This window comes from Chiloscyllium punctatum, chromosome 10, assembly GCF_047496795.1.
Source record: "Chiloscyllium punctatum isolate Juve2018m chromosome 10, sChiPun1.3, whole genome shotgun sequence".
Taxonomy (NCBI): domain Eukaryota; kingdom Metazoa; phylum Chordata; class Chondrichthyes; order Orectolobiformes; family Hemiscylliidae; genus Chiloscyllium; species Chiloscyllium punctatum.
The window spans coordinates 41,836,818-41,863,533 of record NC_092748.1 but is presented as its reverse complement, the minus strand read 5'-3'; the positions used below and the strand labels follow the sequence as shown (position 1 = coordinate 41,863,533).

The 26,716-nt window shown below is 41.0% G+C and overlaps 1 protein-coding gene and 1 pseudogene across 2 annotated transcripts in view; one reads left to right on the top strand and one right to left on the bottom strand.

Annotated features, from left to right (window-relative positions):
• Positions 1 to 26,248, bottom strand: part of LOC140482066 (signal transducer and activator of transcription 1-alpha/beta-like) — a 45,798-nt gene extending 19,550 nt beyond the window's left edge. The window contains exons 1-10 of one of the 2 annotated variants that reach the window (XM_072578974.1): positions 26,060 to 26,248; positions 16,336 to 16,464; positions 15,863 to 16,007; positions 14,467 to 14,565; positions 8,721 to 8,810; positions 6,100 to 6,178; positions 5,848 to 5,939; positions 5,236 to 5,387; positions 3,574 to 3,732; positions 2,760 to 2,852 (exon numbers count right to left, since the gene is read on the bottom strand). In XM_072578974.1, coding sequence (XP_072435075.1) covers positions 2,760 to 2,852; positions 3,574 to 3,732; positions 5,236 to 5,387; positions 5,848 to 5,939; positions 6,100 to 6,178; positions 8,721 to 8,810; positions 14,467 to 14,565; positions 15,863 to 16,007; positions 16,336 to 16,463 — 1,037 coding nt within the window. In that variant the 5' untranslated portion in view covers position 16,464; positions 26,060 to 26,248. The remainder of the gene's footprint in view (positions 1 to 2,759; positions 2,853 to 3,573; positions 3,733 to 5,235; positions 5,388 to 5,847; positions 5,940 to 6,099; positions 6,179 to 8,720; positions 8,811 to 14,466; positions 14,566 to 15,862; positions 16,008 to 16,335; positions 16,465 to 26,059) is intronic. The other variant, XM_072578975.1, reaches the window with a different exon arrangement.
• LOC140481757 (RNA-binding protein, mRNA-processing factor 2a pseudogene) lies at positions 23,017 to 26,232 on the top strand (annotated as a pseudogene).
• Positions 26,249 to 26,716: the final 468 nt, after the last annotated feature.

Sequence of the window (26,716 nt, the reverse complement as noted above, 5' to 3'; positions counted from 1 at the left end):
CAGTCACATTATCTATTTATCCTATCTGTGCCCCTAATGATTAAAGTCTTTTCCCTGGGGTGGGGGAGTCCAGAACTAGAGGGCATAGGTTAGGGTTAGAGGGGAAAGATATAAAAGGGACCGAAGGGGCAAGTTTTTCACGCAGAGGGTGGTGTGCATGGGCTGCCAGAGGAAATTGGTGGAGGCTCATACAATTGCAACATTTAAAAAGGCACCTGGATGGGTATATGAATAGGAAGGGTTTGGAGCGATATGGGGTGGGTGCTGGCAGGTGGGACATCTGGTTGGCATGGATATTTGGACCGAAGGGTCTGTTTCCATGCTGTACAACTCCATGACTATCGATACGTCAATCAGTAACACCATTTTTAGACAGCAGGCAAAATATAAAAACAGAACAACACTAAAGATGGTTTGATCACCAAAGTTATGAGAGGAGCAGATATTTCACTCAAGATGAAATTCAGCATCACCAAAAAGTCCAAAATGCCAAGAAAGTGAGATGTGTAGAAACTGGCATTCGGAGTGTCCGGTGAACAATTCAAGCTCAGACTTGGGCTTAGACATGTTCTCCAACATCATTTGCGTTTTCTCTGAAGTAGCATAGTCAAACTTCAAATCGATACTTCAGGAAGCTGCCAACGCTATCCTGAGAACAGTGAAAAGTCCATCAAGATTGGTTTGATGAAAATGATGATCAAATTAAGGCACTGTTACAGGAGAAAAATGCAGTATGGCTAGGAAACGAATGTACAGCTGACCTAAGATTTCACTCCAGGACAGCAAAGGGAACCACCAAGAGATGGTGGATAGGGTACAAGCTTCATGCTAGACTAATTAGCATGGCATGAGAAATTTCTGTAAAGCCATGAAGATAGAATAAGGTTCTGTCTCATGTGACTTACTTTTCTCTATGCTTGCAAGGAATCTCCCCGATGGGACATTATCAAAGAGCAGTGAAATTAACACCTTACGCACACGCTTAACCGTAAATTAGGCAAGTTTGGACAAGTTTCAAACTGGCCCAAAATGAAAATCTTGACAGGAAGCTTTTCATGTGGAAGTGGACAAAGCTGTCAGATAGTCAGTCTCAAGGGCGACACCAAGCTCAGACAAGGTCCCAAGAGAAACTTACAAACCTTTGGAACCCTTTCAGCAAATACAAAAGTGAAATACTGCATTACAGAAACTCATTGTGCCATTACCACCCTGTCAAAATCCTTTGACAGTAAATAGATGGGGCTTGTGGAAAAACATAGCCAAACCCTGGTATTCCTGATAGAGCTATAAACCTAAGATGGCAGTTTCACAATGAAATAATGGCCAGGGTTGCCAGCAATGATTGAACCCACTGATATCTTTGACATAACAAGTGGCAACATAATTTTCTAAAGTGACTGACTATGGCCTACCCACTAAAACGATCAATAACACAACTCCGAAAGTTATGGGTAATGGCATGGATTTTGGAAGCACAAATGTCAGAAACGTCTGCATTAACAGAGGTGGCAAAGAGAAATATCAGAGTAAATTTGTACATTTACAGAGACTCTGTTGGAGTTGATACATTAGACTTGCAAACAAAACAAAAATCCATGCTCAAACTTGTGGTAGTTCCCAATTTCCTTCCGAGAGCAATCCACCAATTCAGATATATTAAGCAATTGGACAGGTTCCACATAAGATGCATATCGGTCCATCATAGGCAATTTATCCTCCCATTTGATGCCCAAGGAAGAAGTACTTCAAAGAGTCTGAAATTGACACTTAGCTGAGATGATGTGGATGTTTGACGGATTATAAAATCATTAAGAGAGTCACATTATCACGACTGAAACTTGGACACCACCTGAGAGGTAAACTGAGATTAAAGTTCAGGGATTCCTTGAAAGCATGCCCAGCGCAGATAGGGATGAAAGTGGACAAGAATGAACAATCCAGGAACCAATTTCCAGTAGTTGTATTGCCTCTTTCAAATAGCAGTGTATACAGGGAAGAAGAAAGCTAGAGTTAGAATGACCGACTGTCAAATCTGGAAAACAAAAAGATAGATAATTCATCCTTGCCTGCATTGTGGAAGACATGCAGTCGGTAAATCGGTCTCCACAGCCATGCTACAATACATAACAGGTAACTCTCCACAGACAAGAAATGGCCTTTTTGATAGTGAAGGGAAATAGATGGACTTAAAACCACAATACCACGAAACAGAAATTTCAATTTAAAGTCTGATGTTCATCATATAATGCATTATGATTGGGAAGGCAAAACTACAAATTAATTTTCAGTTATAAAAATTATGAAAACTACTACCATTTCCTTTGTGCAGCTTAGCATCAAATTTTTATTTGAATGTTTTAAAACACTGTCACATCAACAGAACATATAAAGCATCTACACAGTAATCATTAAATTCTGTGGTAAAAAAATTATTCCTTTAAAACATCATACTTTTCAGCTGCAGTGTCCAGTTACTTCAACGTTTAACACTTTCAATGTAGACTGCATGGTCTCAAGCTCATGAAATATTGGGGCCTATTCAGGGCAATCAAAATAAAGTCATGAAGCTTCCCAATAGCTCATTCAAATCAATTTGATGAGAAAATGAGACTTCGGTTCAGGGACAAGTTTAATTTAGCTTTAGATTTGATTTTTTTTTGAGAAAACAATCAACGGTCTTATACCACACCAACCCCAAAACTTGATATTTTTCAGCATGAAAGTTATTTCTGCTCAAAAGGTTTAAAAAAGTCACTAACCTTAACTTAACAGTAAACTGCACACCAGTTTTGAGGACCATTGGTCTCTGAGGATGAGTTGGCATGCAAGGCTGTCTCTCCACCACAAAGGAACTGAAGTACACAGAGTGGAACATAAATGCTTTCAGTTTCATGTAAATCATCAAAAGTAGTATTTATTTTAGAAGAAAGGCATTACAATATACCTAGAGAAGAGGTAGAACAAAGAGTAACAAAGGTTAATGAGAAGATCTGAAAAGAATTTAGTGATTCACGTGAAAGAAAGAGTGTGCACAAATACCACTGGAGGTATTGGTTGAGTTTCAGGTACCTCAAGTTAGAGAGAGAGTGAAAAAAAATTTTTTCACTTTAACCGAGCTCTTTTAGGTAGGATACTGGGAACGTCTATGGAAATATACGGTGTACAAATAACTATTTCTGCAAAATGTCAATATTGTTGAAAAGTGGTTATTGGGGACAAATAGTAATGATTAAACTTGATTTTGTTAATTTTTTGGGTTAGGTTAAAACAACCTGGCAAAACACGCCACCTCAGGTGATAGCAGAATAAAGGCCAAAAGATACAAGATTACTGCCAACACTTATGCAACAGAACTCTAGGAAAGATCAATAGGCATAAACTGATCTTCGCCACTACTGTGAAATGGGCTCACACTAAATTAGCAGTCACCCAAGCCCTATTTTCTGTTTTTTTTGTGCTGTGGAACATCAGCAAAGAGAGAAATGGTTCTTACAAAGTTTAAAAGAGGGAATTTGTATTAACTTTTTTTTATTAAAGTCATGTTTCTTCAAGCTTTCTTTAAAAAATTATTACCTTTTAATAAGATTGCAAAACAAATTATTGTTCCTTTCCTCGAGAAATTGTTTGTTCTGAGTAATGGGGTCTCCTTCATATGAATATTTCTGCTCAAGTTCTTCTAATTTCTTTAACTGTTGCCGAACCTGTTGCAAACTCTCAGCTAGCAACGTGAACCTGTAAGTACAACCATCACTGAAACTATCCGCATATTACATCTCACATTTTTTTCATTCTGTCATAAAACTATGTAATCTTAAAATTTAACATTTTCAATTAACTTATTTTCCCAATAAACAACCATGAAACTTGTACAAACTATAAAACCTTTTTCAGACACAAAGAAGTTGCATTATAATAGATACAAATTGCCGCTTTAAACTATGGATATTGTGAGCTACAGAGGGCCTTTAAGTGCTTTTTCTTTCATGGGAGCGGAGTATCACTGGCATAGTCAGCATATGTTCCACACGAGTGAGAATCCATAGTAGACCCAGCAAACAGAAAATGAACTGAAAACTCATTCTGACAGGCTGCCGAATTAGGCATGATTCCAGGTAAGGACATGGAACACATGAGGAGATATAGCTAATTCCCAAATGTTTGGTTGATCTTATTTATAATACAAATAAAGACCATTTTGAAAGTTTGAGAGAAGATTTGTAGCTCGGGTGCTCGTTGTTGTGGTTCTGTTCGCCGAGCTGGGAATGTGTGTTGCAGATGTTTCGTCCCCTGTCTAGGTGACATCCTCAGTGCTTGGGAGCCTCCTGTGAAGCGCTTCTGTGATCTTTCCTCCGGCATTTGTAGTGGTTTGAATCTGTCGCTTTCGGTTGTCAGTTCCAGCTGTCTGTTGCAATGGCTGGTATATTGGGTCCAGATCGATGTGCTTATTGATTGAATCTGTGGATGCGTGCCATGCCTCTAGGAATTCCCTGGCTGTTCTGTTTGGGACAACACTACTATTATAGGACAGCCAGAATTCCTAAAGGCATGGCACGTATCCACAGATTCAATCAATAAGCACATCGATCTGGACCCAATATACCGGCCACTGCAACGGACAGCTGGAACTGACAACCGGAAGCAACAGATTCAAACCACTACAAATGCCGGAGGAAAGATCACAGAAGCGCTTCACAGGAGGCTCCCAAGCACTGAAGATGTCACCTAGACAGAGGACGAAACGTCTGCAACACAAATTCCCAGCTCGGCGAACAGAACCACAACACCATTTTGAAAGTCAGCACACACAATGCAAGTCCTTTCAGTGTCCCAATTTATAGTTTTCACAGGAGCTGGGATTACTTTTATATGTAAACAGATTGGGTGATACTGCAAGATAAATATATTGTTGAAGCCAGGGTGGAAGCTGGTCCAAGTTACCCATTTACAAGCACCTAGTACTGCATGGAAAGATGGCAGAATGGAGAGTACAGAAAGAAATATGGTGACTTTCCAAATGGTTTGTTGGCAAGGGGTTTAGGATTTGTTAGTTACCCTTTAATTAAGATTTCTTTGTTGGATTACCATGATCAGTGTTTGATATAATCACAGCTTCTAAATGGCTGTGTAACCCAGCTGACTTCCTGGTATTCCCTGGAAAATTCAAATCAATTGTGTGTGCTATTAGCAAACCTCAGAAAAATGCTCCAACACTATGGAAAGAAAAGCCTGACTAACCATTGTTGCAGCTGGTCAAGGCAGGTATTTGGTGGTCCTCCAATGCATGCGATCTGTTGTCTCCGTTTCCATTCCACTAACTCTTCATTGATCAAAATTCCCTCAATTTGCTCAGTTTCATTCAGGAGGGAGGCAGTTTTATTGATTACATCCTACAACCAACAGATCAGTGAGCTACTGCTTTCTACATTTAAAACGTGTGCAAGTCAGTCATGTAAATACTTCACTCTACAGCATATGCGCACAACAGTGCCAGAAAATTCATGTAAAATACATACAAGCTCATTTAGAGGATTAGATATTTTCAAAGAATTAATTATATGGTGGTTTCAGAATGCAATCAGGTTTGAGCATTCATCAAAATAAACAACCCCATTTCTAGATTTCAAAAGGTTCAAATCAGAATGTCACAATTCTGGAGTGATCCTCCAGTAGGAGTAGGCCACTCTGCCCCTCACTGCTCAATATGTTGTTGCTTATGAAGAATTTCAGTTTCATCTTAAATTCTGAATATGGAAATTTAAAAGCTGTGAATCAGATGGCTACCTAAAGTGTAATATAACAGCAATTAATATTAGATTGGCAATAGCCAAGCACTTAATAATGGCTTACCTTTCGTTTCAAATCCAACTTGAGCATCATATTATGAAGAAGGACTTTTTCTTGTTTAATTTCATTTTGAGCCAAACCATTTACTTCATGCTCTACATGCAAAATGAGAATGGAATACAAAACACCAGACAAATTTAATTTGTAACATAACAAGTACCTAATATGACTGCAAAGCAGAAAACAATAGCAATTTACACCATTTATTTCACCAGCATCCTTTGTGTACACGAGAATATAAAATGTACTTCTTACCTCGACTTTGCAAAGTTTTAGATCGGAAATCAAATTCATCTTGAAGATCTTCAAGAGACTTGATTTCCTGTTCGATCTCCTATCATCAGGAAAACAAATAACAAGTAGAACAAAAGTATATTATACAGTATCTGTGGGGAAGAAAGCAAAGTTAACGTTAACTCTGCTTTCTCCCCCTATGCTGCCAGACCTGCTGTGTTTTGCTAGCAAATTTGGTTTTTGTTTCAGATCTCCAGCATCTACAGTTTTGTTTTATTTTGTTACATATGGCACTTTTCAAGACCTTAAATCCCAAAATACTTCAACAACAAACAAATTACATTTTAAAGTGGACTGATAGTTATAAAGGGTGGGGAAAGGTAGTTAATTTGCACACAGTACTTCCCTAGAAAAAAATGGATGTGTTTCGTTTCAGTGATTTTGGTTGAGGACGATGTTATGCAAGAGAATTCCCTGTTGCAGTTGTATATGACACTGGTGAGGCCAGTTTTGGAATACTGCATACAGTTTGTGACTGTGCTACAGGAAGGATATTATTAAATTGGAAAGGGTAAAGAAAAGACTTACATGGATGTTACCTGGACTGGAGGGTTGGATTTATTATAATAAGCTGAATGCCTAGGACTCTTTTTTCCCTAGGAGTGTCGAAGTTTGAAGGGTGAGGTTATAGAGGTTTATAAAATCATGATGGGCATCAATCAGGTCAGTAGGAGAGACCTTTTCCTTAGGGTGGGAGAAGTTCAAAACTAGAGGACGTAATTTTAAGGTGAGAAGAGAAAAGATTAAAAGTGACCTGAAGCCCAACTTTTTCCACAGAAAGGGAGGTGTGTATATGGTATAAACTGCTAGAGGCCAGTACATATTTTAAATATAATACATAAAAAGAAATTTAGACAGGTTCATGAATAGGAAAGGTTTAAGAGAGATGTGTAACTTTACATGCAAATGGGACTATTACAGTTTTGGAAACTTGTTCGGCATAGGTGAGTTGGACCAAAATGGGTCAGTTTCTCTATGATTCAAAAAACAGGATATTTCTTATTCATTTGGAAAAAGTTTAATAACTTAACCAAATGGTGTCATTTTCAAATCATGCAGTACTTCCTCAAAATAGTCCAGATTGTGTCTCACGTTTTGGAATACAGCTTGAAGCAGTGACCATCTGAAGTTCAAGCAAGAGTGTGACTCATTCTACCCAACATTTGGTATGAATCAAAGGATGATTGAAAAATTGTGAAATTCAATTATGTTGCAAATTAACTATTTATCAAATTCTGTTGTAGGTCATAGTTCCATCCAATAATGCTAAACACAGGTTACTCATTAACACGAATCTTGGATGATTAGATTGAAAGTTTTACATGCCTTTAATCCCTTCAGTTTCCGTTTAAAACTAAGGAAGAACGATGCACACAAAGCAGCTTCCAAACTTCACAATTAGGAACTGAATTAGAGCTTCAGGAAAACCCTGGAAGTTTAACTTATTGATATTTCAAGCAAACAATTCTAAAATAATCAATACGACTATTTTGTAAAGATTTGGATAATAAGCAACTTCATATTAAAGTTCTATATCCAAATGTAGAAAATAATTATGATCCTAAATCTTCACCTCTCAATAGCCTTAGCATTCTGGCTCCTTTTTGGTTCCTCTATCCATCTTGCCTATTTGATTTCCTTCCAGTCAGATTTCCAGGCAAACCAAAGATAATTCTGGGCTGAAATTTCACAATCACTTAATTGTGGGCTTGGAGGTAGAGCTAAGACTACTCCCCAAACTATTATGAACATTTAAAGAAATCTCCCAGGGAACAGTCTGGGAATTTGATCTGTTGTCTGCTCCAACCAAGTGGGTGATCAGATACGTTTCTTAATGCATAACGTAGATTTGATTGTGAGATCATGCTGGCATTTTGCCATCATTGAAGACATCCCCTGATCACATGCTAGAAAAGCACAGCCGGTTAGGCAGCATCCTTGGACGGCACAGTGGCTCAGTGGTTAGCACTGCTGGCTCACATTGCCAGGGACCCAGGTTTGATTCCAGTCTCGGGTGACTGCCTGTGTGGAGTTTGCATTCTCCCATTGTCTGCGTGGGTTTCCTCCCACAGTCCAAAGATGTGCAGGTTAGGAGAATTGGCCATGCTAAATTGCCCATAGTGTTAGGTGCATTAGTCAGGAGTAATTACAGGTTAGGGGAATGGGTCTGGGTGGGTTACTCTTCGGAGGGTCAGTGTGGATCTGTTGGGCCCCAAGGGCCTGTTTTCACACTGTAGGGAATCTAATCTAATCTGAGGAGCAGGAGAATCGACATTGAGCATAAGCCCTTGACAGCTCATTGGAGGACTTCCCTGCCACAGGTTGATGGTTCAGAGCCAGAGGCCCCATGTTGGGAGCCGGTAGTGCTGCAATAAAGAATGCCTGCGAATAATTCAACCAGGGGTTCCCCTTCATTTCTAAGTATCTGCCCTAGATTTTGTTTATTTCTGCACAGAATTAAGAAGCAATTCAAAAAACAGATTTGGAAGAATGACACATTTCTAGTTAATTTGCATTCAAGTGTATCACAATGATAGAGGAAAGTAAGAAAACTATTCAATTGTGACCATCTACATACATACTTGAACATTGCTCTTTATGTTCTTCACTTTCTGATCCAGCTGCTTCTGCTTATCCTGAATTACAGTATTCTGGACAGGACCAACATGACTCTACAAATTAAAATAAATGTGCAATTAACTCAGAAATACTAAAAGTGATTTCAACAATTCTGATGATAGGTCAAGTTTCTGAATCTTTGAACTTCCGCTGGCAAAACTGTAGCAGTCACAAAATAACAGTAATATTAAAGTAGTCATCCAGTGAATTTGAAAATAAACAAAAATGTTAAATGCTACTGCACTCCTGGTGACTTATTTGAGATAATCAGCACAATAGGGAGCTCCACAAACCAGATTCAACTTCTCCTTCCTGTGGTTTCTTTGACTCAATTTCTAAGTTACAATTCCACTAATGGAATTGTAGCACTAACTCAAAGAAAATGTCAGCTGGGGTTAGAAAACCATCTCTAGAAACAAGATAAAGGGGCAGGGTGTGTATGAATCCTACATATTTATACTGTGGAGGAACGGTGTCTTCTTTGAAAGCCCATCAGATCGTGCAGTAAAGACTGAATCATAAGGTGCAAATTAAGTCAAGTCCACCAGCAGAAACAGTGCATAAGGACCTTGACTAGATATATATCAAACCATGGTTGTGTGGGGTGCTGGAAAAGCACAGCAGCTCAGGCAGCATACAAGGAGCAGGAAATTTTTTTTAAAAAAAGATTTGACTTTTCAGGCCAGAGTCCTGATGCAGGGCTTGATTTTCCTGCTCCCCAGATACTGCCTGACCTGCTGTGCTTTTCCAGCAACACACACTCAATTCTGATTGCCAGCATCTGCAGACTTCACTGTCTCCTATGTATTAAACCATTCCTGAATCTTCAGTTGATTGAATTTAAATTCAGGACAAATGTCATCACAAAATCAGCCAAGAACAGAAAACCAGAATGCTGCTGCAATACAATTATAAATGGATGGTTCGCTAAATACATCCTCTCTCCAAATTTCAACCTCATGAAGGAGGGACAAGATGACTGCTGTTGTTCAGTGACACAGTCATTTACATCATTCATGATACATGCACAAACCCACTGCATTTGAACAGCACAGATATAAACAAAGTTAGGGGACAAGTATTATTCCAGAACACATCAGAACAATAATATCAAAAAAGGGGTCAGTTCACTTAACCATATGAGGAAGTTTCTTCAAATTTTCCACAGTCTCTCTCATGGTTGCATACTGTACAAGCATGACATCGCAAATGAACTTAAAAGTGGAATAGTAGCAGCAATATTCCACCTTGGACAAGACTGACCAGGTAATGGAGGAGAAGCAGGAGGGCTCTCTCAAAAGTTCAGTTGAGATTAAAGGCTAGCTTCTAACTATTCTGCTAAACTGATTATGCACACATTTAGACACCCTCTACTTAAATGATCCTTGTTACAGGCTTAACCACTTCCTTAATCAAGCTGATGTAGCTTTTTCCCCCAAACAGAAGTTTTAATTTTTGAAACAGCCAGCTAATTTCTGTGTTCAGGAATAGGCCATTTGCCCCTAAAGTATGTTCTGCCATTCTTAGAACTATAGAATCTCTACAGTGTAGGAATATTCAGCCCATGAATTCCATGCCAACTTTGAAGGTCTCACCAAGACCCACCCCCACTATCCTAACCCTGTAACCCTGCATTTCCCATGGCTAACCAACCTAACCGTCACATCCCTGGTCAACATGGGGCAATTTAGCACAGCCAATCCATTAACCTACTCAGAGGGAACCCATGCGGACAGGGGGAGAATGATTGTGTGGAGTTTGCAGAGTTACTGGAGGTTGGAATTGAACCAGTGTTCCTGGCACTTGGAGGCAGCAGTGCTAACGATCAAGTCACTGTGAAATCCCCGATCTTTCAATATGATGATGGCTGATCATCCAACTCAGTACCCTGCTCCTATTTTCTCCACATAGTCTTTAATACATTTAGCCTCAAGAACTATAACTAATACAGTCTGAAAAACATTCAATGTTTTGGCCTCAACCGCTTTCTGTGGCAGAAAGTTCCACAGGCTCATTATTCTGGGTGAAAAAAAAAGGTCTCCTCATCTCAGCCCTCCCCAACATCAGGAACATCCTTACACATCTGTCTCTGTTACAATTTAATAAGCTTTCAGCAAATCTCCCTTCATTTTTCTAAACTCCAGTAAACTCAGTTCCTGAGGCTAAAGGGATCAAAGGCTATGTGGAGAAAGCAGGAGCAGGGTACTAAGTTGGATGATCAGCCATCATCGTACTGAATGACTGGGGTCGGCATGGCGACTTGGTGGTTAGCACTGCAACGTCACAGCATCCAGGGATCCAGGTTCAATTTCACTCTCTGGCAACTGTGCAAATTCCACATAAAACATTCTCCCCATCCACTTGGATTTCCTCCTGGTACTCCAGTTTCCTCCCACAGTCCAAAGCTGTGCGCAGGTTAGGTGGATTGACTGTGCTAAATTGCCGCGTAGCACCCATGGATGTGAAGGTTAGGTGGATTAGCCATGGGGAATGCAGGGTTACAGAGAAAGGGTAGGGGGATGGGTCTGGGTGAGATCTTTGGAGGGTTGTTATAGTCTTAAGCAGTCTAGTATCTGCCCACACATCAGTCCTGCCATCTTGGGAATCCATCTGGTAATCTTTATTGCACTTCTTCTATAGTCACAACACCAAAACTGCACAATATTCCAAATGTGGTCTCACTCAGATCCCGCAGCTAGACGACATCCCTGCTCCTCTTCTCAAACTTTCTTACTATGAAGGCCAACATACCATTTGTTTTCTCACTGCCTGTTTTATCTGCACTCTTACTTTCAGCAACTAGTTCGACCACTATCTTCTCAAGGGCAACTAGGGACAGGCAATAAATGCTGGCCAGCCAGCAAAGTCCACATCTCTCTAAACACATTTTAAAAAAACTGATGTACAAGGACAAGAAGGTGTTATCGCACCTCCCCCTTTCCTAATGTACCACCATTCAGAAAACAATGTCTTCTTGTTTTTGCTCGCAAGTGGAGAACTTCACATTTATCCACATTTGCTAAGCATTTGCCCACTCACTCAACTTGTCAAAATCAGACTGAAGCATCTCTACATTGTTCTTACAGTTCACTCTCCCACCCGGCCTTGTGTTGTCTTAAAACTATGGAGATATTACATTTAGCTCCCTAATCTGACTCACTAACATGTATAGTGATTACCTGGGTTCTAAGCGGAGTACCTCATTAGTCAGTACCCGTTCCTCAGGAAAAGACTCATTTAGTCCAATGCTTTGTTTCCTGTCAGCCAACCAATTGTCTATTCACGTTAGTACATAACCCTACTCCCATGCATTTTAATTTTACACGTTAATCTATTAAGTGGGACCTTACCGACAGCCCTCTCAAAGTCTAAATAAATCACATCCACTGACTTCACCTTATCAACTCTACTAGTTACATCTTCAAAATATTTCAATGATTTCTCAAATGTGTTTCCCCTTTTGTAAATCCATGTTGACTCTGTGGTTCTGTTAATGTTTTAAGTATTCTGCTAATTTTTCATCATAGACTCTAGCATTTTCTCCACGACTGATGTCAAACCCAGTTTCATATTTTCACTACCTGCTTTTTTTTAAAAAAATAGTGACATTACATTAACTACCCTCCAACCCTTAGGGATTGTTCCAGCATCTTGGAAGTTGATCACTAATCCAACTGCTGTTTCCAGGGCCACTTCGTTCATTGCTCAGATATGGAATATCAGGCCCGAGGGATTCATCAATTTCCCCGACACCATTTCCCAGCTAAATATTGATTTCCTGGAGTTCCTCCCTCTTTGTAGAATCTGTGTTCCCCAACATATTTGAGGCATTATTCTTGTCCTCCTTTGTTAAGACAGAATCAAAATATATATTTAACTGATCAGCCATCTGCTTATTCGCCATTATAACTTCCCCGTTTCTAGACTTTAAGGGATCTAAGTTTGTTTTAACAAATGTTTTTATCTTACCGCAACTTTTACAGTTTATATGTTCCCTGTAAGCTTGCTCTCATATCAATGATGTATTAACAATGCAGATTCAAAGCTCCTGTTTAACCATTAACAAAGACATTGAATGCAATAAAGGGGAATGATTTAACAGTAATCAATATTTCCACCAATCACTTTTGATCAAAGTAATCAACCTTTTGGATGTAGGTTTGCTTGCTGAGCTGGAAGGTTCGTTTTCAGATGTTTCATAACATACTAGGTAACATCAGTGAGCCTCCAGATGAAGCACTGGTGGTATGGCCCACTTGCTATTTGTGTGTTTAGATTTCCTTGGGTTGGTGATGTCATTTCCTGTTCTTTTTCTCAGGGTGGTAAATGGGATCCAAGTTCCGGTTGGAATTCCATGCTTCTAGGAATTCTCATGCATGTCTCTGTTTGACTTGTCTTAGAGTGGATGTGTTGTCCCAGTCAAAGTGATACCCTGCCTCATCTGTATGTAAGGATACTAGTGAGAGTGGATCAGGTCTTTTTGTGGCTAGTTGATGTTCATGTATCCTGGTGGCCAGTTTTCTGCTGGTTTGTCCAACGTAGTGTTTGTTACAGTTCTTGCGAGATATTTTACCATCCATTTACCACCCCCTGAGAAAAACAACAGGAAATGACATCACCAACCCAAGGAAACCTAACCATAAATAGAAAGCAAGCCATACCACCAGTAGTTCATCCAGAGGCTCACTGATGATGTTACCTAGTATGATGATGAAAGATCTGAAAATGAAACTTGCACCTCAGCAAGCAAACCTAAATCCAGAAACTCAACCTGAGCTACAAATCTTCTCAAACTTGCTAATTCACCTTTTCTTCAACATGTTCCTGCCTAACTCAACTATTTCTCAACTGCTTCCTTGGCAGCTTCAGGGACATTGGTTAAAGGTTGTTACTTCTCATGTGGGGAAACTTGAGATGGTCCAGCCGTGACTGCTGGGCAGTTACACTCAGAAGGCTGTGCTGCAGGATCTTGGTTTCTGCCAGAACTGTCTGACTTCAGCTTGCACCATGATGGATATTAGTTGATGTCTAAAAGAGGCAATCATGCGCTGCTCACTTCTTGGGAACTGGGACAGTGTTCCTACTGATCTGCAATGAAAAGTACATGAAAACAACAGATTCTCTGAAAGCTCCACTTTAGTCCTTCCCACTAATCTTTTAATTGCGGAACACACAGCCTTCGTGTCAGCTTTTTGAATTTCCTTTGTGAGAGCTCAGATGCAAAGGTTTGAGTGGACCACAATCAGTAGGGAAGACAGTGGAATGCAGAAGATATGCAAAGTCGAATGGAAGTAACCTCGTAATGACAGTCACAAAACTCCTTGTAATAACTGTCAGGATTTCCCAATAACTTCACTACTTGGAGGAAGCAGACAGAGTTATTTCCAAAGAGCTGGGCCTCACAAAATCTTATTCTCTGTTCTTTCAGCAGAGCTGGGAGAAATGTTCATTTATTGTTTCTAGTAGCTTGAATAAACAAAAATTTCCTTTTGAAATTCATACTTGAATGGCTTTCCAGCCACCTCGCTCCATATCAGCCTGACATAATTGTGTTTCCTTTTCTTTTTGAAGAGATAGAAGAACATAATAAACAATCAAAACTGTATGTTTCTTTACGAGCTTTAGACCCGAAGAGGCGGGAATATTCACAGCATAATTATGAAAAGAATGTTTAAGAATGAATTGAAACACATTGAATGAAAAAAATACCTGTTCAGCTTTTAGTGCATTTTCCAGGATTTTCTTTTCTTCCTTCAGGCATTTAGATATTGTAAGTGCCATAAAAGTAGGATCTTCCTGAAAGTTAACCTATAAAAATAAGAGATAGATACAAATAGCATAAACATACTTAAAAGTGCTTATATTTGAAAAGTAAATTCTTCCAAATATTCTAGAATATATACCAGAGCAGTAGTCAATCTCACTGTAAACCCATCCTGACTTTTAGCCAAGAAACCTGAACTCTGACTTTAGTGGCAAATGGGTGCCAAGTATAAACTCAACCTGATTCAAACCTACTCATAATAAGAACATAGAACATAGAACAATACAGCACAGAACAGGCCCTTCGGCCCACGATGTTGTGCCGAACTTCTATCCTAGATTAAGCACCCATCCAAGAACTCACACCATTGCAGGCTGCTGTTAAATCTAACCATAAAGGTGGTTTTTGCCCACTTTTAACTACTTTTGGGGTGGGAACAGTCCCAATCCTAGTAATTTTGTGATGGTGTGATGATAGAAGAGGGTGGATTTCAGACCACTCCAAAACGTTACTCATGTAAAAGTCAATATCTTACTTTTTAAACCAAAAAAAATGTAGTCTTAGAGATTTGACTCTTACACAAGTATATGTGGTAAGTTTTCAGAACAATCTTTAATCAGTTACTATATGCTTTACAAATGGAAATGTATACTCATTATGGAAACCCAAATATCTGCATGTACAGTTTGGCTTTAAGTCAGTGTATCTTATAAAATCACAAAGCTTATCACGTTAAAATCTACAGGTCTGAAATGTCTCCCATAATAATTTCCGTTTATTACTAAAATAGCCCTCTAACTGTACTTTCACCCATGAATTAAGGAAGCATTATCTAACATGTTGAAGTTGCTTGGCAATCACTTCAATAAAATATTCACTTATAAATATACCCTAAACTTGGAGTACATTCTATGTAAATTAGTCCTTGTGAAATATTAGAATTGGCTTATAGACTCAAAATAAGTTGCAGATTTTTAAAATGTCAAACTTATCATTTAAGTGATAGAAACAAATTGAATTACTAAACTGCATTACATCTGGATTTACTGAATTTGCTCAGTGAACATTCCATTTATTCTTCAGTAAATGTTAGTGTGGAGGTTAGTATTACTCCATACAATTGACATCCTCCATTAACTGTCATTTTTACTACAATATAAATACAGATACTTGAAGATGTAGAGGATAATTCTCAAATGTTGAAAACTACAATCAAACAGATTGACTTTAAGTTGGATAATTTGCCTTTTACTTCAGCCCTGATAAGAAGTGTACTTGACCATCTGAGTTAGGAATCTGATTCTATCCCACATGAACTCATGTGGAATCTCCTATCCGTACCTGAAGATTTCGTTTGATTTTTCTGATGTTATGCTGAAGCAGAAAGTTGTTTTCCAGAGAAAATCGACTGTATTGGTCATCTAATTGCACCAGCAGTTCATGGAACAAGATTATGGCCAGTGAATCATTGCTGGCAGCATGGTCCCTAACCAACACAAACAGTAAGTTAAAACACAAACAATAAGTGAAAAATCGAACATCTCAACTTGTGCAGCCAACAAAGATTTGCAGAGTCGGGGAATGGAGAACAGAGAGAATGAAATTACTTTTCAGTAATAGCTCAAAACAGACAATGGTACACAAGATCTCTGTAGCCCATTATCCATTGCAAAAAAAAATGTGAGTATTACAAATTGGGTCAATTTGCAATCCTCTGTTTTGAGCTGTTATCAAAGAGAACCTTCATTCACCAACTCCAATCTTAGTTATAATCTTTAATTAGCTTTCTGAATTAGAATTAAAGGAATTCTTACCAGTCTTTAGTCTCCAGCCATTGTCCAAGATACTGCCTGATTTCCATTGGAAAGTTATCATCGTAGAGCTGATCCACTTGCTCCAGAAACTTGGAGTCTAACTGTTGTAGCTCGTACCACAGTGACATTCTGCAAGTAAATTTCATAAATCTTTAAATCAAACAAAGTTACTTACATTGATATTAAATTCAAGAAATATAGTGGCATTGGAATCAGTTCAGAGGAGGATCACTAGACGGATCCCAAAGATGAGGGGTTTATTGTAAGAGAGATTGAACAGTTTAGGGCTATTACTCTCTGGAATTTAGAAGAATGAGTGGGGATCAAATTAAGGTATTCAAGATGATAAAAGGTATGGATAAAATAGATATAGAGCAGATGTTTCCTCTTGTTGGGTATTCTAGGACAAAAAGGTCATAGTCTTAGGTTAAAGAGTAGCAAATTTAAAACAGAGTTGAGGAGAACCTACTGCTCCCAAACGGTTGTGAATGGGTTGAATTCGCTACCCCAAAGTGCAGTGGATGCTGGGACTTATAGGTCTACTAATTAGTGCCCTTAGTTCTAAGCTCTAAGATACTCTTAAATTCTCTCTCACCCCCTTTACGATGCTCCTAAAACCTCTCTTGGCCTAAACGTTTCACCATTCATCTCTAAATGTGGGAGGAAATTGGAGCACCCAGAGGAAACCTTTAAGGGAGAACATGCCAACTCCCCATAGTTGCCCAAAGCTGGCATCAAACCTGGGTACCTGGTGCTGAGGCAGCAATGCCAACTACTGTGCCACCCTGTGGCATATTAGTGGAAAGTAATTTACCTTAGAGGTTGCTCCACAATAAATTAATGCACTGGAAAGAAATTTGGATATCACTATCTACATAGCTAGCAGACAGCTCAACAACAAATCACAGTCTACTAATTACTGAAATGTGGCACTTCTGCCTATCTCCTGTTCAAGGTACTCTTTCTTCTGAGGAAGGGTCACAGCACCCAAAACGTTAACTCTGAATACTCTTCATAGATGCTGCTAACCCTGCTGAGCTTTTCTAGCAACTTCTGTTTTTGTTTTAACTGACAATATCCACTGTTCTTTTGGTTTTTAGTAGAACAACCCATTTATTGGTTTACACCAGCAGCCTTTTCATTCAGTTTTTTTTCCATCAATGTTCACAGAATTATGGTTCAAACTCATGCATTTGTTTCGTTGTCTGTTGCTTTATTCTTTAAAATTTTTTTAAAACCTTGACAATATTTTCCAAGTCTATTTAAAAGTTATTAGAAATTACAAAGGGATCTGGATGTACACTGGTCACTAAAAGCAAGCATGCAGGTAATATGGAAGGCGAATGATATATTGGCCCTCATTGTAAGAAGGTTTAAGTACAGGAAGTCTACTTGGTGCGTCATGTAGTCCATGGAGACAAGGGAACTGCTGTAGTGCAGGAACCAGCACAAGACAGACAGCACAAGACACAGTTTGAGGTAGAGAGACAGCTTAAAAATATCCTACTTTATTTGCACAGCATGAGATTTGTTGCATTCATCAGAATAAGGTTCCCATATGAAAGGTCTATGTTGAGACATTCCATGGCCTTCCTTGTTGAATCCTCCATGTCCATGAAGGATTATGCCAATTGTAATTTCTATGCAATGCAAATGCCAACTGTCTCACATTAGTAAGGACCTATTCTAGGTCTTAAATTCCTCACACAAACTCATTGGAGATATGACCAATGGATCCAGTAACAGCAGGGGTTGTCTCACTGTTGTTGTGTTCTAGAGACAATGTTGATAATGAAGGAGAAGCGTATGAGTTCATGATGGAAACCACAGTCGCAGCAACTCCTCCTGCTATTCTATGTTCAAACAGGCTAAAAATGCACAAAATGCCAAGAATGAGGAGGAACGGGGTGGCCAACCACCCTGATGAGGAGGCACTTCTCATTTGCTTGCAGGTGAGCCAGCAGAAACTTACATAGCTGAATGGTGCTGTATGCCTCTTCTGACAGATGTTGCAAACAGATGTAATAGATTCTTCAACAAAAGACACCCAGTGACAAACGCTCAATGAATGCTCTCCTACCCACTTCTCAAAGCAATGCTGCAAAAGGTCTTAAGAGGTGCTCTGGAATTTTGCACTTGGCACAAAAACACTTTTCACTGCACTGATCACATGATGGACTGATTTGTGCCTGCCCAGAGACAGCACTCTAAGCAGAAAAGGTTTCCTGAGCTTTTCTAGAACTAATGCCTGACAATTTTTAAACAAAACTCCCGATCCTTTCACAAGGTAAAAACACTAAAACATGAACAAATAGAATAAAAGCTTTCATACAATTACTGTTTTATTGTGTTTTGAATTGGCATTTCAGCCTGTTGTTTTGACAGACCAAACTTGTTGGCAGCTCAGGTTATAAGGAGATCAGTTCATGTGGAAATGAGGTCTACTCAACTAACTCAAAAATCTATGTTAGAAAAATTTAAGAGTAAATCCCTGGGATCTGATTCATGTGATTATACTGTATTGGCAGCAAAAATGCACTTATTTCATCAGATGTAATGGTTCATAGACTGGGCTTAGCGTGATAGAAAGCAATACTTGTATTTATTAGTGCTTTTCATTTCAATTACTAGAATTATGCAAATGCTTCACGACCAATAACGCACTTTTGAAGTGTAGTTCCTGTGTAGCATAGGTAACTCAGATACCAACTTTTGACCACCAAGTTCCAGCAATATGTTATTGACTCCAATCAGTTCAAGTCACTCCATTGTGATATCAAGGAATACCTAAAAGCACTGGATACTACAAAGGCAATCGGCCCTTACAAATGTTCAACTGATGACTGGCGTTTCAGAATTAGTAAAGCCCTGGCCAAACCGGCATTCCTGTATAGTTATGTCACTGGCATCTACCCAGCAATGTGGAAAATTGCTCGGGTACATTCTGCTCACAAAAAGCAGAACAAATCCAACCCAGCAAATTACCAGCTCTCTCTACTTCCAATCAAAGTGATGGAAGGTTTCATTGGCAGTGCTATCAATTTGCACTCACTTGACAATAACTTTGCTCGGTGACACTTCGTTTGCATTCTGCCAATGCAATGCAGCTGTTGGCCTAATTACAACCTATATCTAAACATGGACAAGAAATTAACTCAAAAATTGAAAGGTAATGTGACCAGCCTTGACATCAAGCCAGCATTCAATTGAGTGTTACACCACGTGCGCTAACAAAACTGGAGTCAATGGGAATCTAAGGCGGAGGGGGAGATCGCTCTCCAGTTAGAGAGACACTTGCACAAAAGAAGATATTTGAGCTTGTTAGAAGTTGCTGCAGATATGCTAATTTTTTTTAAAAAGTTAAACTACCAGTAAATATTCAATGGGCAACATGGGTGATTTATACCCAAAGTCAATTAATGGCAATGCTTCCATCAAAAGAGATGGGGCAGTGGGGTAAGGAGAGCAGGAAGGGGCTCAATCAAAATGGATCATAGGGAGAAATAAAGCACTGTAAACCCGTTCAGTGCCCAAGTCTCTAAACGCACAGAGATGTTCATGGTTGTGTCCCAAGCCATTCGTCTTCAGTTGCTTCACCACTGACCTTCCTTTCACCTTAGGATGGCTTGGGGGTGTTTACTGACAAGTGCAAAATGTTCAGCACCATTTCTGTCTTATCAAATACTGAAGCAGTCCATGTCAATATGCAGCAAGACATGAACCGCTTGTCCGCACTTTTCATCCCACCAGCATCCACATTCAAAAGGATCATTCTCTCCCATTTCAGAGAATTCCAGCAGAATGCCACCACCAAACACATCTTCCCCCTCACTTCCCCCATTTACATTTCACAGGAATCGTTCCATCTGGGACCAACCCCAACACGGCATCTTCCCATATAATTACAGAAGCTGCAACATCTACTCCTTCACCTCACCCCTGCTCAGCATCTAAGGAGCTAAAAAGTCTTCCCCGGTGAAGTAGTATTTCACTTGCACTCCCTCCAGTCTTGTACATTGTATTTGCTGCACCCAGTATGATCTACTCTGTATTGGAGAAACAAAATGCAGACTGGGTGACCACTTTGCAGAACACCTCCGATCTGTGCACAAGCAGGACCCTGACCTTCCTCTAACGGGTCATTTCAACAGTGTCCTGTTTGCATGCTCATTTGTCTATCCTCAGCATACTGCAGTGTTCCAGTGAAACAGTGCAAACTGGAGGAACATCATCTCATCTTAAGATTAGGCACTTCTGGACTTATGTGGACCTTCCAGGCCGACTGAGTAAGTGATTGCCTGCGTGAGGGTAACATAAGACGGACAGGCCCACTAGATAAGATTTACCTTGATCTCTCTCATTAACCTCAGTCAACCCCTCGTCCCCTAAGACTCTGTAGTGACAGAATCTCTAAGATAACTTACGCACTTGTACGCCAATGAGTTTATCCCAGGAAGGTTAGAATCCCATTGGAATTCGGAGGTTAGAGTCCTCAGAACTATAAATCACCCGATGGAAGGTTAGAGTCCCCTGGAATTCAGAGGTCAGAGTCCTCCAATAGTGGGATTTGAGGGCCCAGAACATAGTACATAAGATAAAAGGATGACTCTGTCTGTCTCAATCACCCTGTCTTAGACCGGTTGTCAAGAGGGGAAATCCCACATGCTAAAGTCAGGACATTGGAGATAGAGATAAGTTAGGAAGTTGAGAATTTAAAAATGGGACAGGCGTTGGATAAGTCAGGTGTTGGAACCCCTTTGTATCGGTTATGCCGGGATGACCTCCAAAATGAGGAACGGTTCACGTGCCTGTCAGGATGTTTAAATAAAAAAAAAGGGACATAAAATTTGGCCAATGAGAGGAACTTGGGGACACATAAATGTTTAAAAGCAGAGGCGGCAATTTGGAAACGCAATACGGGGTCTAAATGGAAAACTTTCATATCCGTGTGGAGAAAGACTGCTGAAGAAATAATGAATAAATCGAAACAGGCCAGCTGGGAGAATAACGCACATCACAGAGGGATCAGAGTCTGTGAGATCATGAGGGAAACTCTAAGTCTTGGGAGGTGCTGAAGAGTCAGTGTGAGGATTATGATATAAGTAGAGGAAAAACAGGAAAAATTGAGAAACAAGAGGCAAAATAAGGAATCAGGGTTAAAATGCCAAGCCAGAGCATCAAGTGGGAAGATGATGCAGGTATCCCCTGAAATGTCTGGTCTGCCAATAATATTTCAAAAGAATGACCCTGATGACCAGCTATGGTCACAACGCGGATTTTGGACCTCCTCAGGGACATCTTTCAGAATTCACTATATGTCCAAAATCTCCTCAAAGCCATCTCCTCCCCAAGCAACTGGCCATAATCAAATGTGCTGCACATGTAATAGACAATACAGACATCAGCAATGGCAAGCCAGAGACGATTGAGCAACCAAAGATGCAGCAACAGCTCACAATTCTATTGTGTCCATGAACCGGCAGACACTAAACTGACCACCTGCCTTGAAAACATACGTGCAGCATATACACAGGATGCCCCGACACAGAAAAAGCAGTATAGAAGACACATGGGTGTTTGCACTCTGCATCAAAAGGTCTCTGGATCATTCCAGTTGGCCAAGTGTGTATACCTGATGCTTTGTTACCTATGCTTATTGACTGTCTTCATACTGATACCCACCTTGGCAAGAAGGGAAAGATACTGGCAGCAGCTAACAGTCTCTAAAGTTTCTCCTTTCACAGTTAAAGCACAGTTAAATAACTAAACTGCTGGTTTATATCAAAGATTCTTAACAAATCTCATATTCAATAGGAAAATAACTTGTTAGTGAATAAGCTGAGTGGAATATACATGTAATAGAACAATCCTGATACATTTTCATGTATAGCACACTGAACTGAGCACATTTGGAAATTACGAAAACACAAAGGATGAAAGTTGGAAGATGTTCATGTGAGAAAAAAATTACATCGAACTGAAGAGACAGAGACAGAGAATTTTGGGAATTTATGATTATTTTAAAAGAAACGCTCATTTTGTAGGACAATGATATGAGATGAGTCAGCTGAGCGAGGTGACCCCAATGACCTTTCTCTCAGTTTACACTAGTCTCTCCTTATGATGTGCTAGCTAAAGCAATTGACCATTTGGCTTGGCTGAATCAAGGTTTCCCACTTTGATGTGCATGGAACATAATTAGTCAAGTGTACACAGACCTGTCAGTGAGTTTCTCTTCCTCTGTAAACTTTTGTCATGTTATTGCTGCTCATCTGATTAAGGACATGTGGCATTTTTGTAAATTTAATACCAAATTCTGTAAGAACAGCAATAAGGGGAGTAGCCTGAGAGAGCTTTTAGGGGTAAGAGCTGGCACCGCTACTAATGGTTTTAGAACCTTAGCTCAAGCCTGGCTTGTAGGTATCTATGTCATAGTGTAACACTGATGCCATTTGTAAACAAAGATAATAATTTAAACTAAACTGTCTGTAAGAGTTTTATATTCCAGACTACCACAGAGCACGGTCTCTGGGACGAACCAAGAGAGGCTACAGGTCGAGTCCATCAGGGATTCCTTAAGCAGTCTCGAACAGATACTTTAACAGCTCAGGGTTTCTACTCGACAATTGACCCTGGAACGTACGACACCCATTCTGGCAACCTCTCCTACTCTCCCAGCACCAGCACCGCCTACCCAGAGTAGGGGGACATGACGGATTCAATCAGCTCCCCAGTAATTAGCACGCAAAGTGATGAAGCTAACAACCATGAAGAGGAGGTCTGTATGCTTTTTGTCAGTGGCCTGTCTATGGATATTAAGTCACATGAGTTTTACCTTCTCTTTTGACCATTTAAGGGATATGGAGGTTCACTGATCAAGCTAACGGCACAACAGCCAGTTGGCTTTGTTACATTTGACAGCAGAACAGGAACAGAAGCAGCAAACAATGCATTAAACGGCATTCGATTCAATTAAACGCACACTGTCCAGTTGGAATTTACAAAGGTGAACATGAAGATGGCCAAAAGCAAACTGATGGCTACACCTAACTCCACAAACATGCACCCTGCCTTAGTAGGACACTTTATTGCACAGGACCCCGACAACCTATCAGGAGCAGCACTGATCTGTGCATCTCCAGAGGTCTGGGCTCACGATCCACTGTACACAACAGAAATGACGCCTTCCAGACTGGATTTTGTTTTCAGGTTGAACTCTTACTTTAGGAGATTTTGGATAACTGGCTCATTTCCACTCAATTTGGAGGGGGTGGAGTGGTCACTAAGGACTGTGGATTTAAGAGCTTCACAGGTGAAAACCTTTTTCCATGTGAGAGAATGCTGGGGATTCTATCTACGCATAGACTAGTAATTCTTGTTGTTATAATCATTGCATGGTGTGTGTCGATAATTTGCTTAAATACTGGTTGTCAGATTTTCATGAATAAACTGGTAGTGCATTTTTCAGCCCAATTTATCATGGAATGATAAAGGAGGGAATGAGATGTTAAAGGGTTAATTTGTTCTGCTGACATATAAGAAATTGGATGCCCCAGGGCGTGTGTTTTTCTGTCATGCAGGTAGGATGTGACAATCTAATCATACTCTGTAAATGCTGTATTTCTAGGAATAACCTAGTCTCTCACTTTCTGGAAATAATTTAATCACTTTACATTGTTTTTGGGTGGCATGTAACAATGGGTGAGTGGCAGGGGGCTGTGCCTTGCATGCATGACTGACTGTGATGTAAAACCCTGTATAAAGGGAAGATGGTTCCTTTGTTGAGAAAGCCTTGCTTGACATGCTCTGCAAGCATTGAGAGGGGTGTTAAGTGATCCTCCAAAAGCTTGTACTTGCTGAAATAAATCGTGACTTGGCATTGATGTATTGCAATTGCATCAAGCATGTAAGAATCTTAAGAAGGGAACCTGACATTAGAACTCTTGGCACCTCTGCATTCCAAGGGCTACAGCAGCTCAAAAAGGCAGTTCATCACCACCTTCACTTGGACAATTAGGAATGAGCAATAATTGCTGACCCAACCAATGAAGCCCACATCCCACAAATGTTTTTTAAAAAAAGTCCCTACAGTCCAAGAGTTTTCTCAAATACAACCTGGTTTGAGAAAGCCAGAGGTGCTCAAAACAATGGTGGAAGTGAAGACTGGAGATCAGAGTCAAAAAGTGTGGTGTTGGAAAAGTGCAACAGGTCAGGCAGCATTCAAGAAGAAGAGTCTATGTTTCAAGCATAAGCCTTTCAACAGTACATTCTTGATGAAGGGCTTATACCCTGAGAAGTCGATTCTCCTGCCCCTCAGATGCTACCTGACCTGCTGCCAGCACCACATTTTTCAACTTCAAAACAATGGTATCTGGACATATTCAATACAAAAGAACTAATCACATTTTCAGGAGAAAGTAAGGACTGCAGGTGCTGGAGATCAGAGTTGAAAAATGTGTTGCTGGCAGCACGTCAGGCAGCATCCAAGGAGCAGAAGAATCGATGTTTCGGGCATAAGCCCTTCTCCAGGAATCACATTTTCAGAAGAGTCCAACAGAAAACATTATACATTTAAAGAGATCACAGAAAGAAATAAATAAAGGCAAATAGCTCTGATCCAGATACTACTGCTCAAAAGGATGGTGGTGGCATATTTGTAGCTTTCGGAAGAAGGTTGAGATCCAGGAATTGGGAATCAGATAGTCTGCACATAATTGACTGGCTGAATTCACGCCCACCAAGCCCATCACACTAGAGGCAACTCGGTACTCCACTTAACGCGTGTGCAGTGTGGGGCGTCCGTACCTTTAATTTTTACAGTCTCCTCAAACAGTTCGAGTCAAGCAGCTGAACCACTTGGCTGACTAACTGGGCGCTGCTGCAAATCTGAAACAAATAGGGAGAGCGCCGGGGAAGCTCTGCAGGTCTGGCAGCGTCTGCGGAAAGAGAAACAGAGTCGACCTTTCGCGTCCAGCATGACTCTTTAAAGAGCTGCTCTGGAGAAGAACGATAACGGAGACGAAAACCTTAACTCGGTTTCACTTTCCGCAGACGCCGCCTGACCGGGTGAGCTTATTCAAGGAAGGCATCCCTTGTAAGAGGATTCGCAGTAGGTTAAAATCTTCCGAGGAGAAAGTGAGGAGTAAGGGTGAGCTTATCGGACAGTCTCGGTGTTGGTTTCCCAAGGCTGTGCGGACGCAGAGCACCCCAACTTGGATTCCCGAACCTTTCCACTTCGATCTCGGATTCGACACACCCCACCTGTTGATTTGGAGAATGCCGGAGTTGGGCTGGGGCGGACTAGAGGTCTCTATATATTTTATTTTTTAAAAATCAAAGGGCACCGGGCAGTGCTTATTTGGGATTGCACGCCTGAGGGAGGAGCTGAGCTCCGAAATCCCAAATAAACCTGCCGCACGCCAACCTGATGCCGTTTGAGTTGTGACCACCTTCGTCGCTTGTCTCCCCCCCCCCCACCCCCAAACCCACATCCCTCCTCTCCTCCCCTCTCCCCGCAAGTGGGTCTGCAAAAAAAAAAGCAGCTCCCAAAACAGGCGGCATCTCCAAACCCAAATCAGGCGGTTTACTCACTGTCGCGAGCAGCCCGCCCCCGCCGCAGCGGAAACCGAAACCGCTCAGGAGAATCTTTTTAAAAAGGGGCTCGTGGCTGTGGCGCGAGCCGCGCAGGTAACTCACCCGAGGCCTGCCCGAGCCCGACACTCACCTGCACGACAACGGGGAGGCGACGCCACGAAACCGGCAAACGGGGATCCGAACAGCGAGGCCCCCAACAGCCCGTCCGCCTGCCACAACACCAGATCAGACTCCGGCAGCAAACTAACTACTCACTTCCCATATGGCTCTGGGGACGGACAAGGAGTGGGCGGGGGCCGGTGAGGTGGGACGAGCACGGAGACCCTGACCCGCCTCGCCCCGCCCCCCCCGGCGACGATTTCCTCGATTGACGTGAGGATTCGCCAACCGCAGGCCTCTCCGGTGAGGGGTCAGCGAATAGGGGGTGGGCGGGATGGCGGGGCTGGCCAATGGGCTTTGTGGGTGGGCGGGGCCGGCCGGCTGGCCGCCCGGCTGGTGCGCTGTCCTCCCTCCGGAGACAGGCGGCGTGTGTTTGGGGAGGGAGGGTGCACGGAAGAGCGACACGTGGTTTCCAAGAAGTGACTGAGCGAGAAGCGCTGTAGCGGTGGCAGGAAAGCGAGAATCGAAACTCATGTTACTGACGGGCCTCTGCAGGGAAGGCAAAGCTGCTGGAGGCGAAGGTGGCCAATGCTAGCAACTGCACCAAATCACATGCTGCACATTACACAGCGGTCTGGAGTACGGAGAGTTAAAAGTCATTAAAATTAAATAGAAGTTTTCTTCCCCT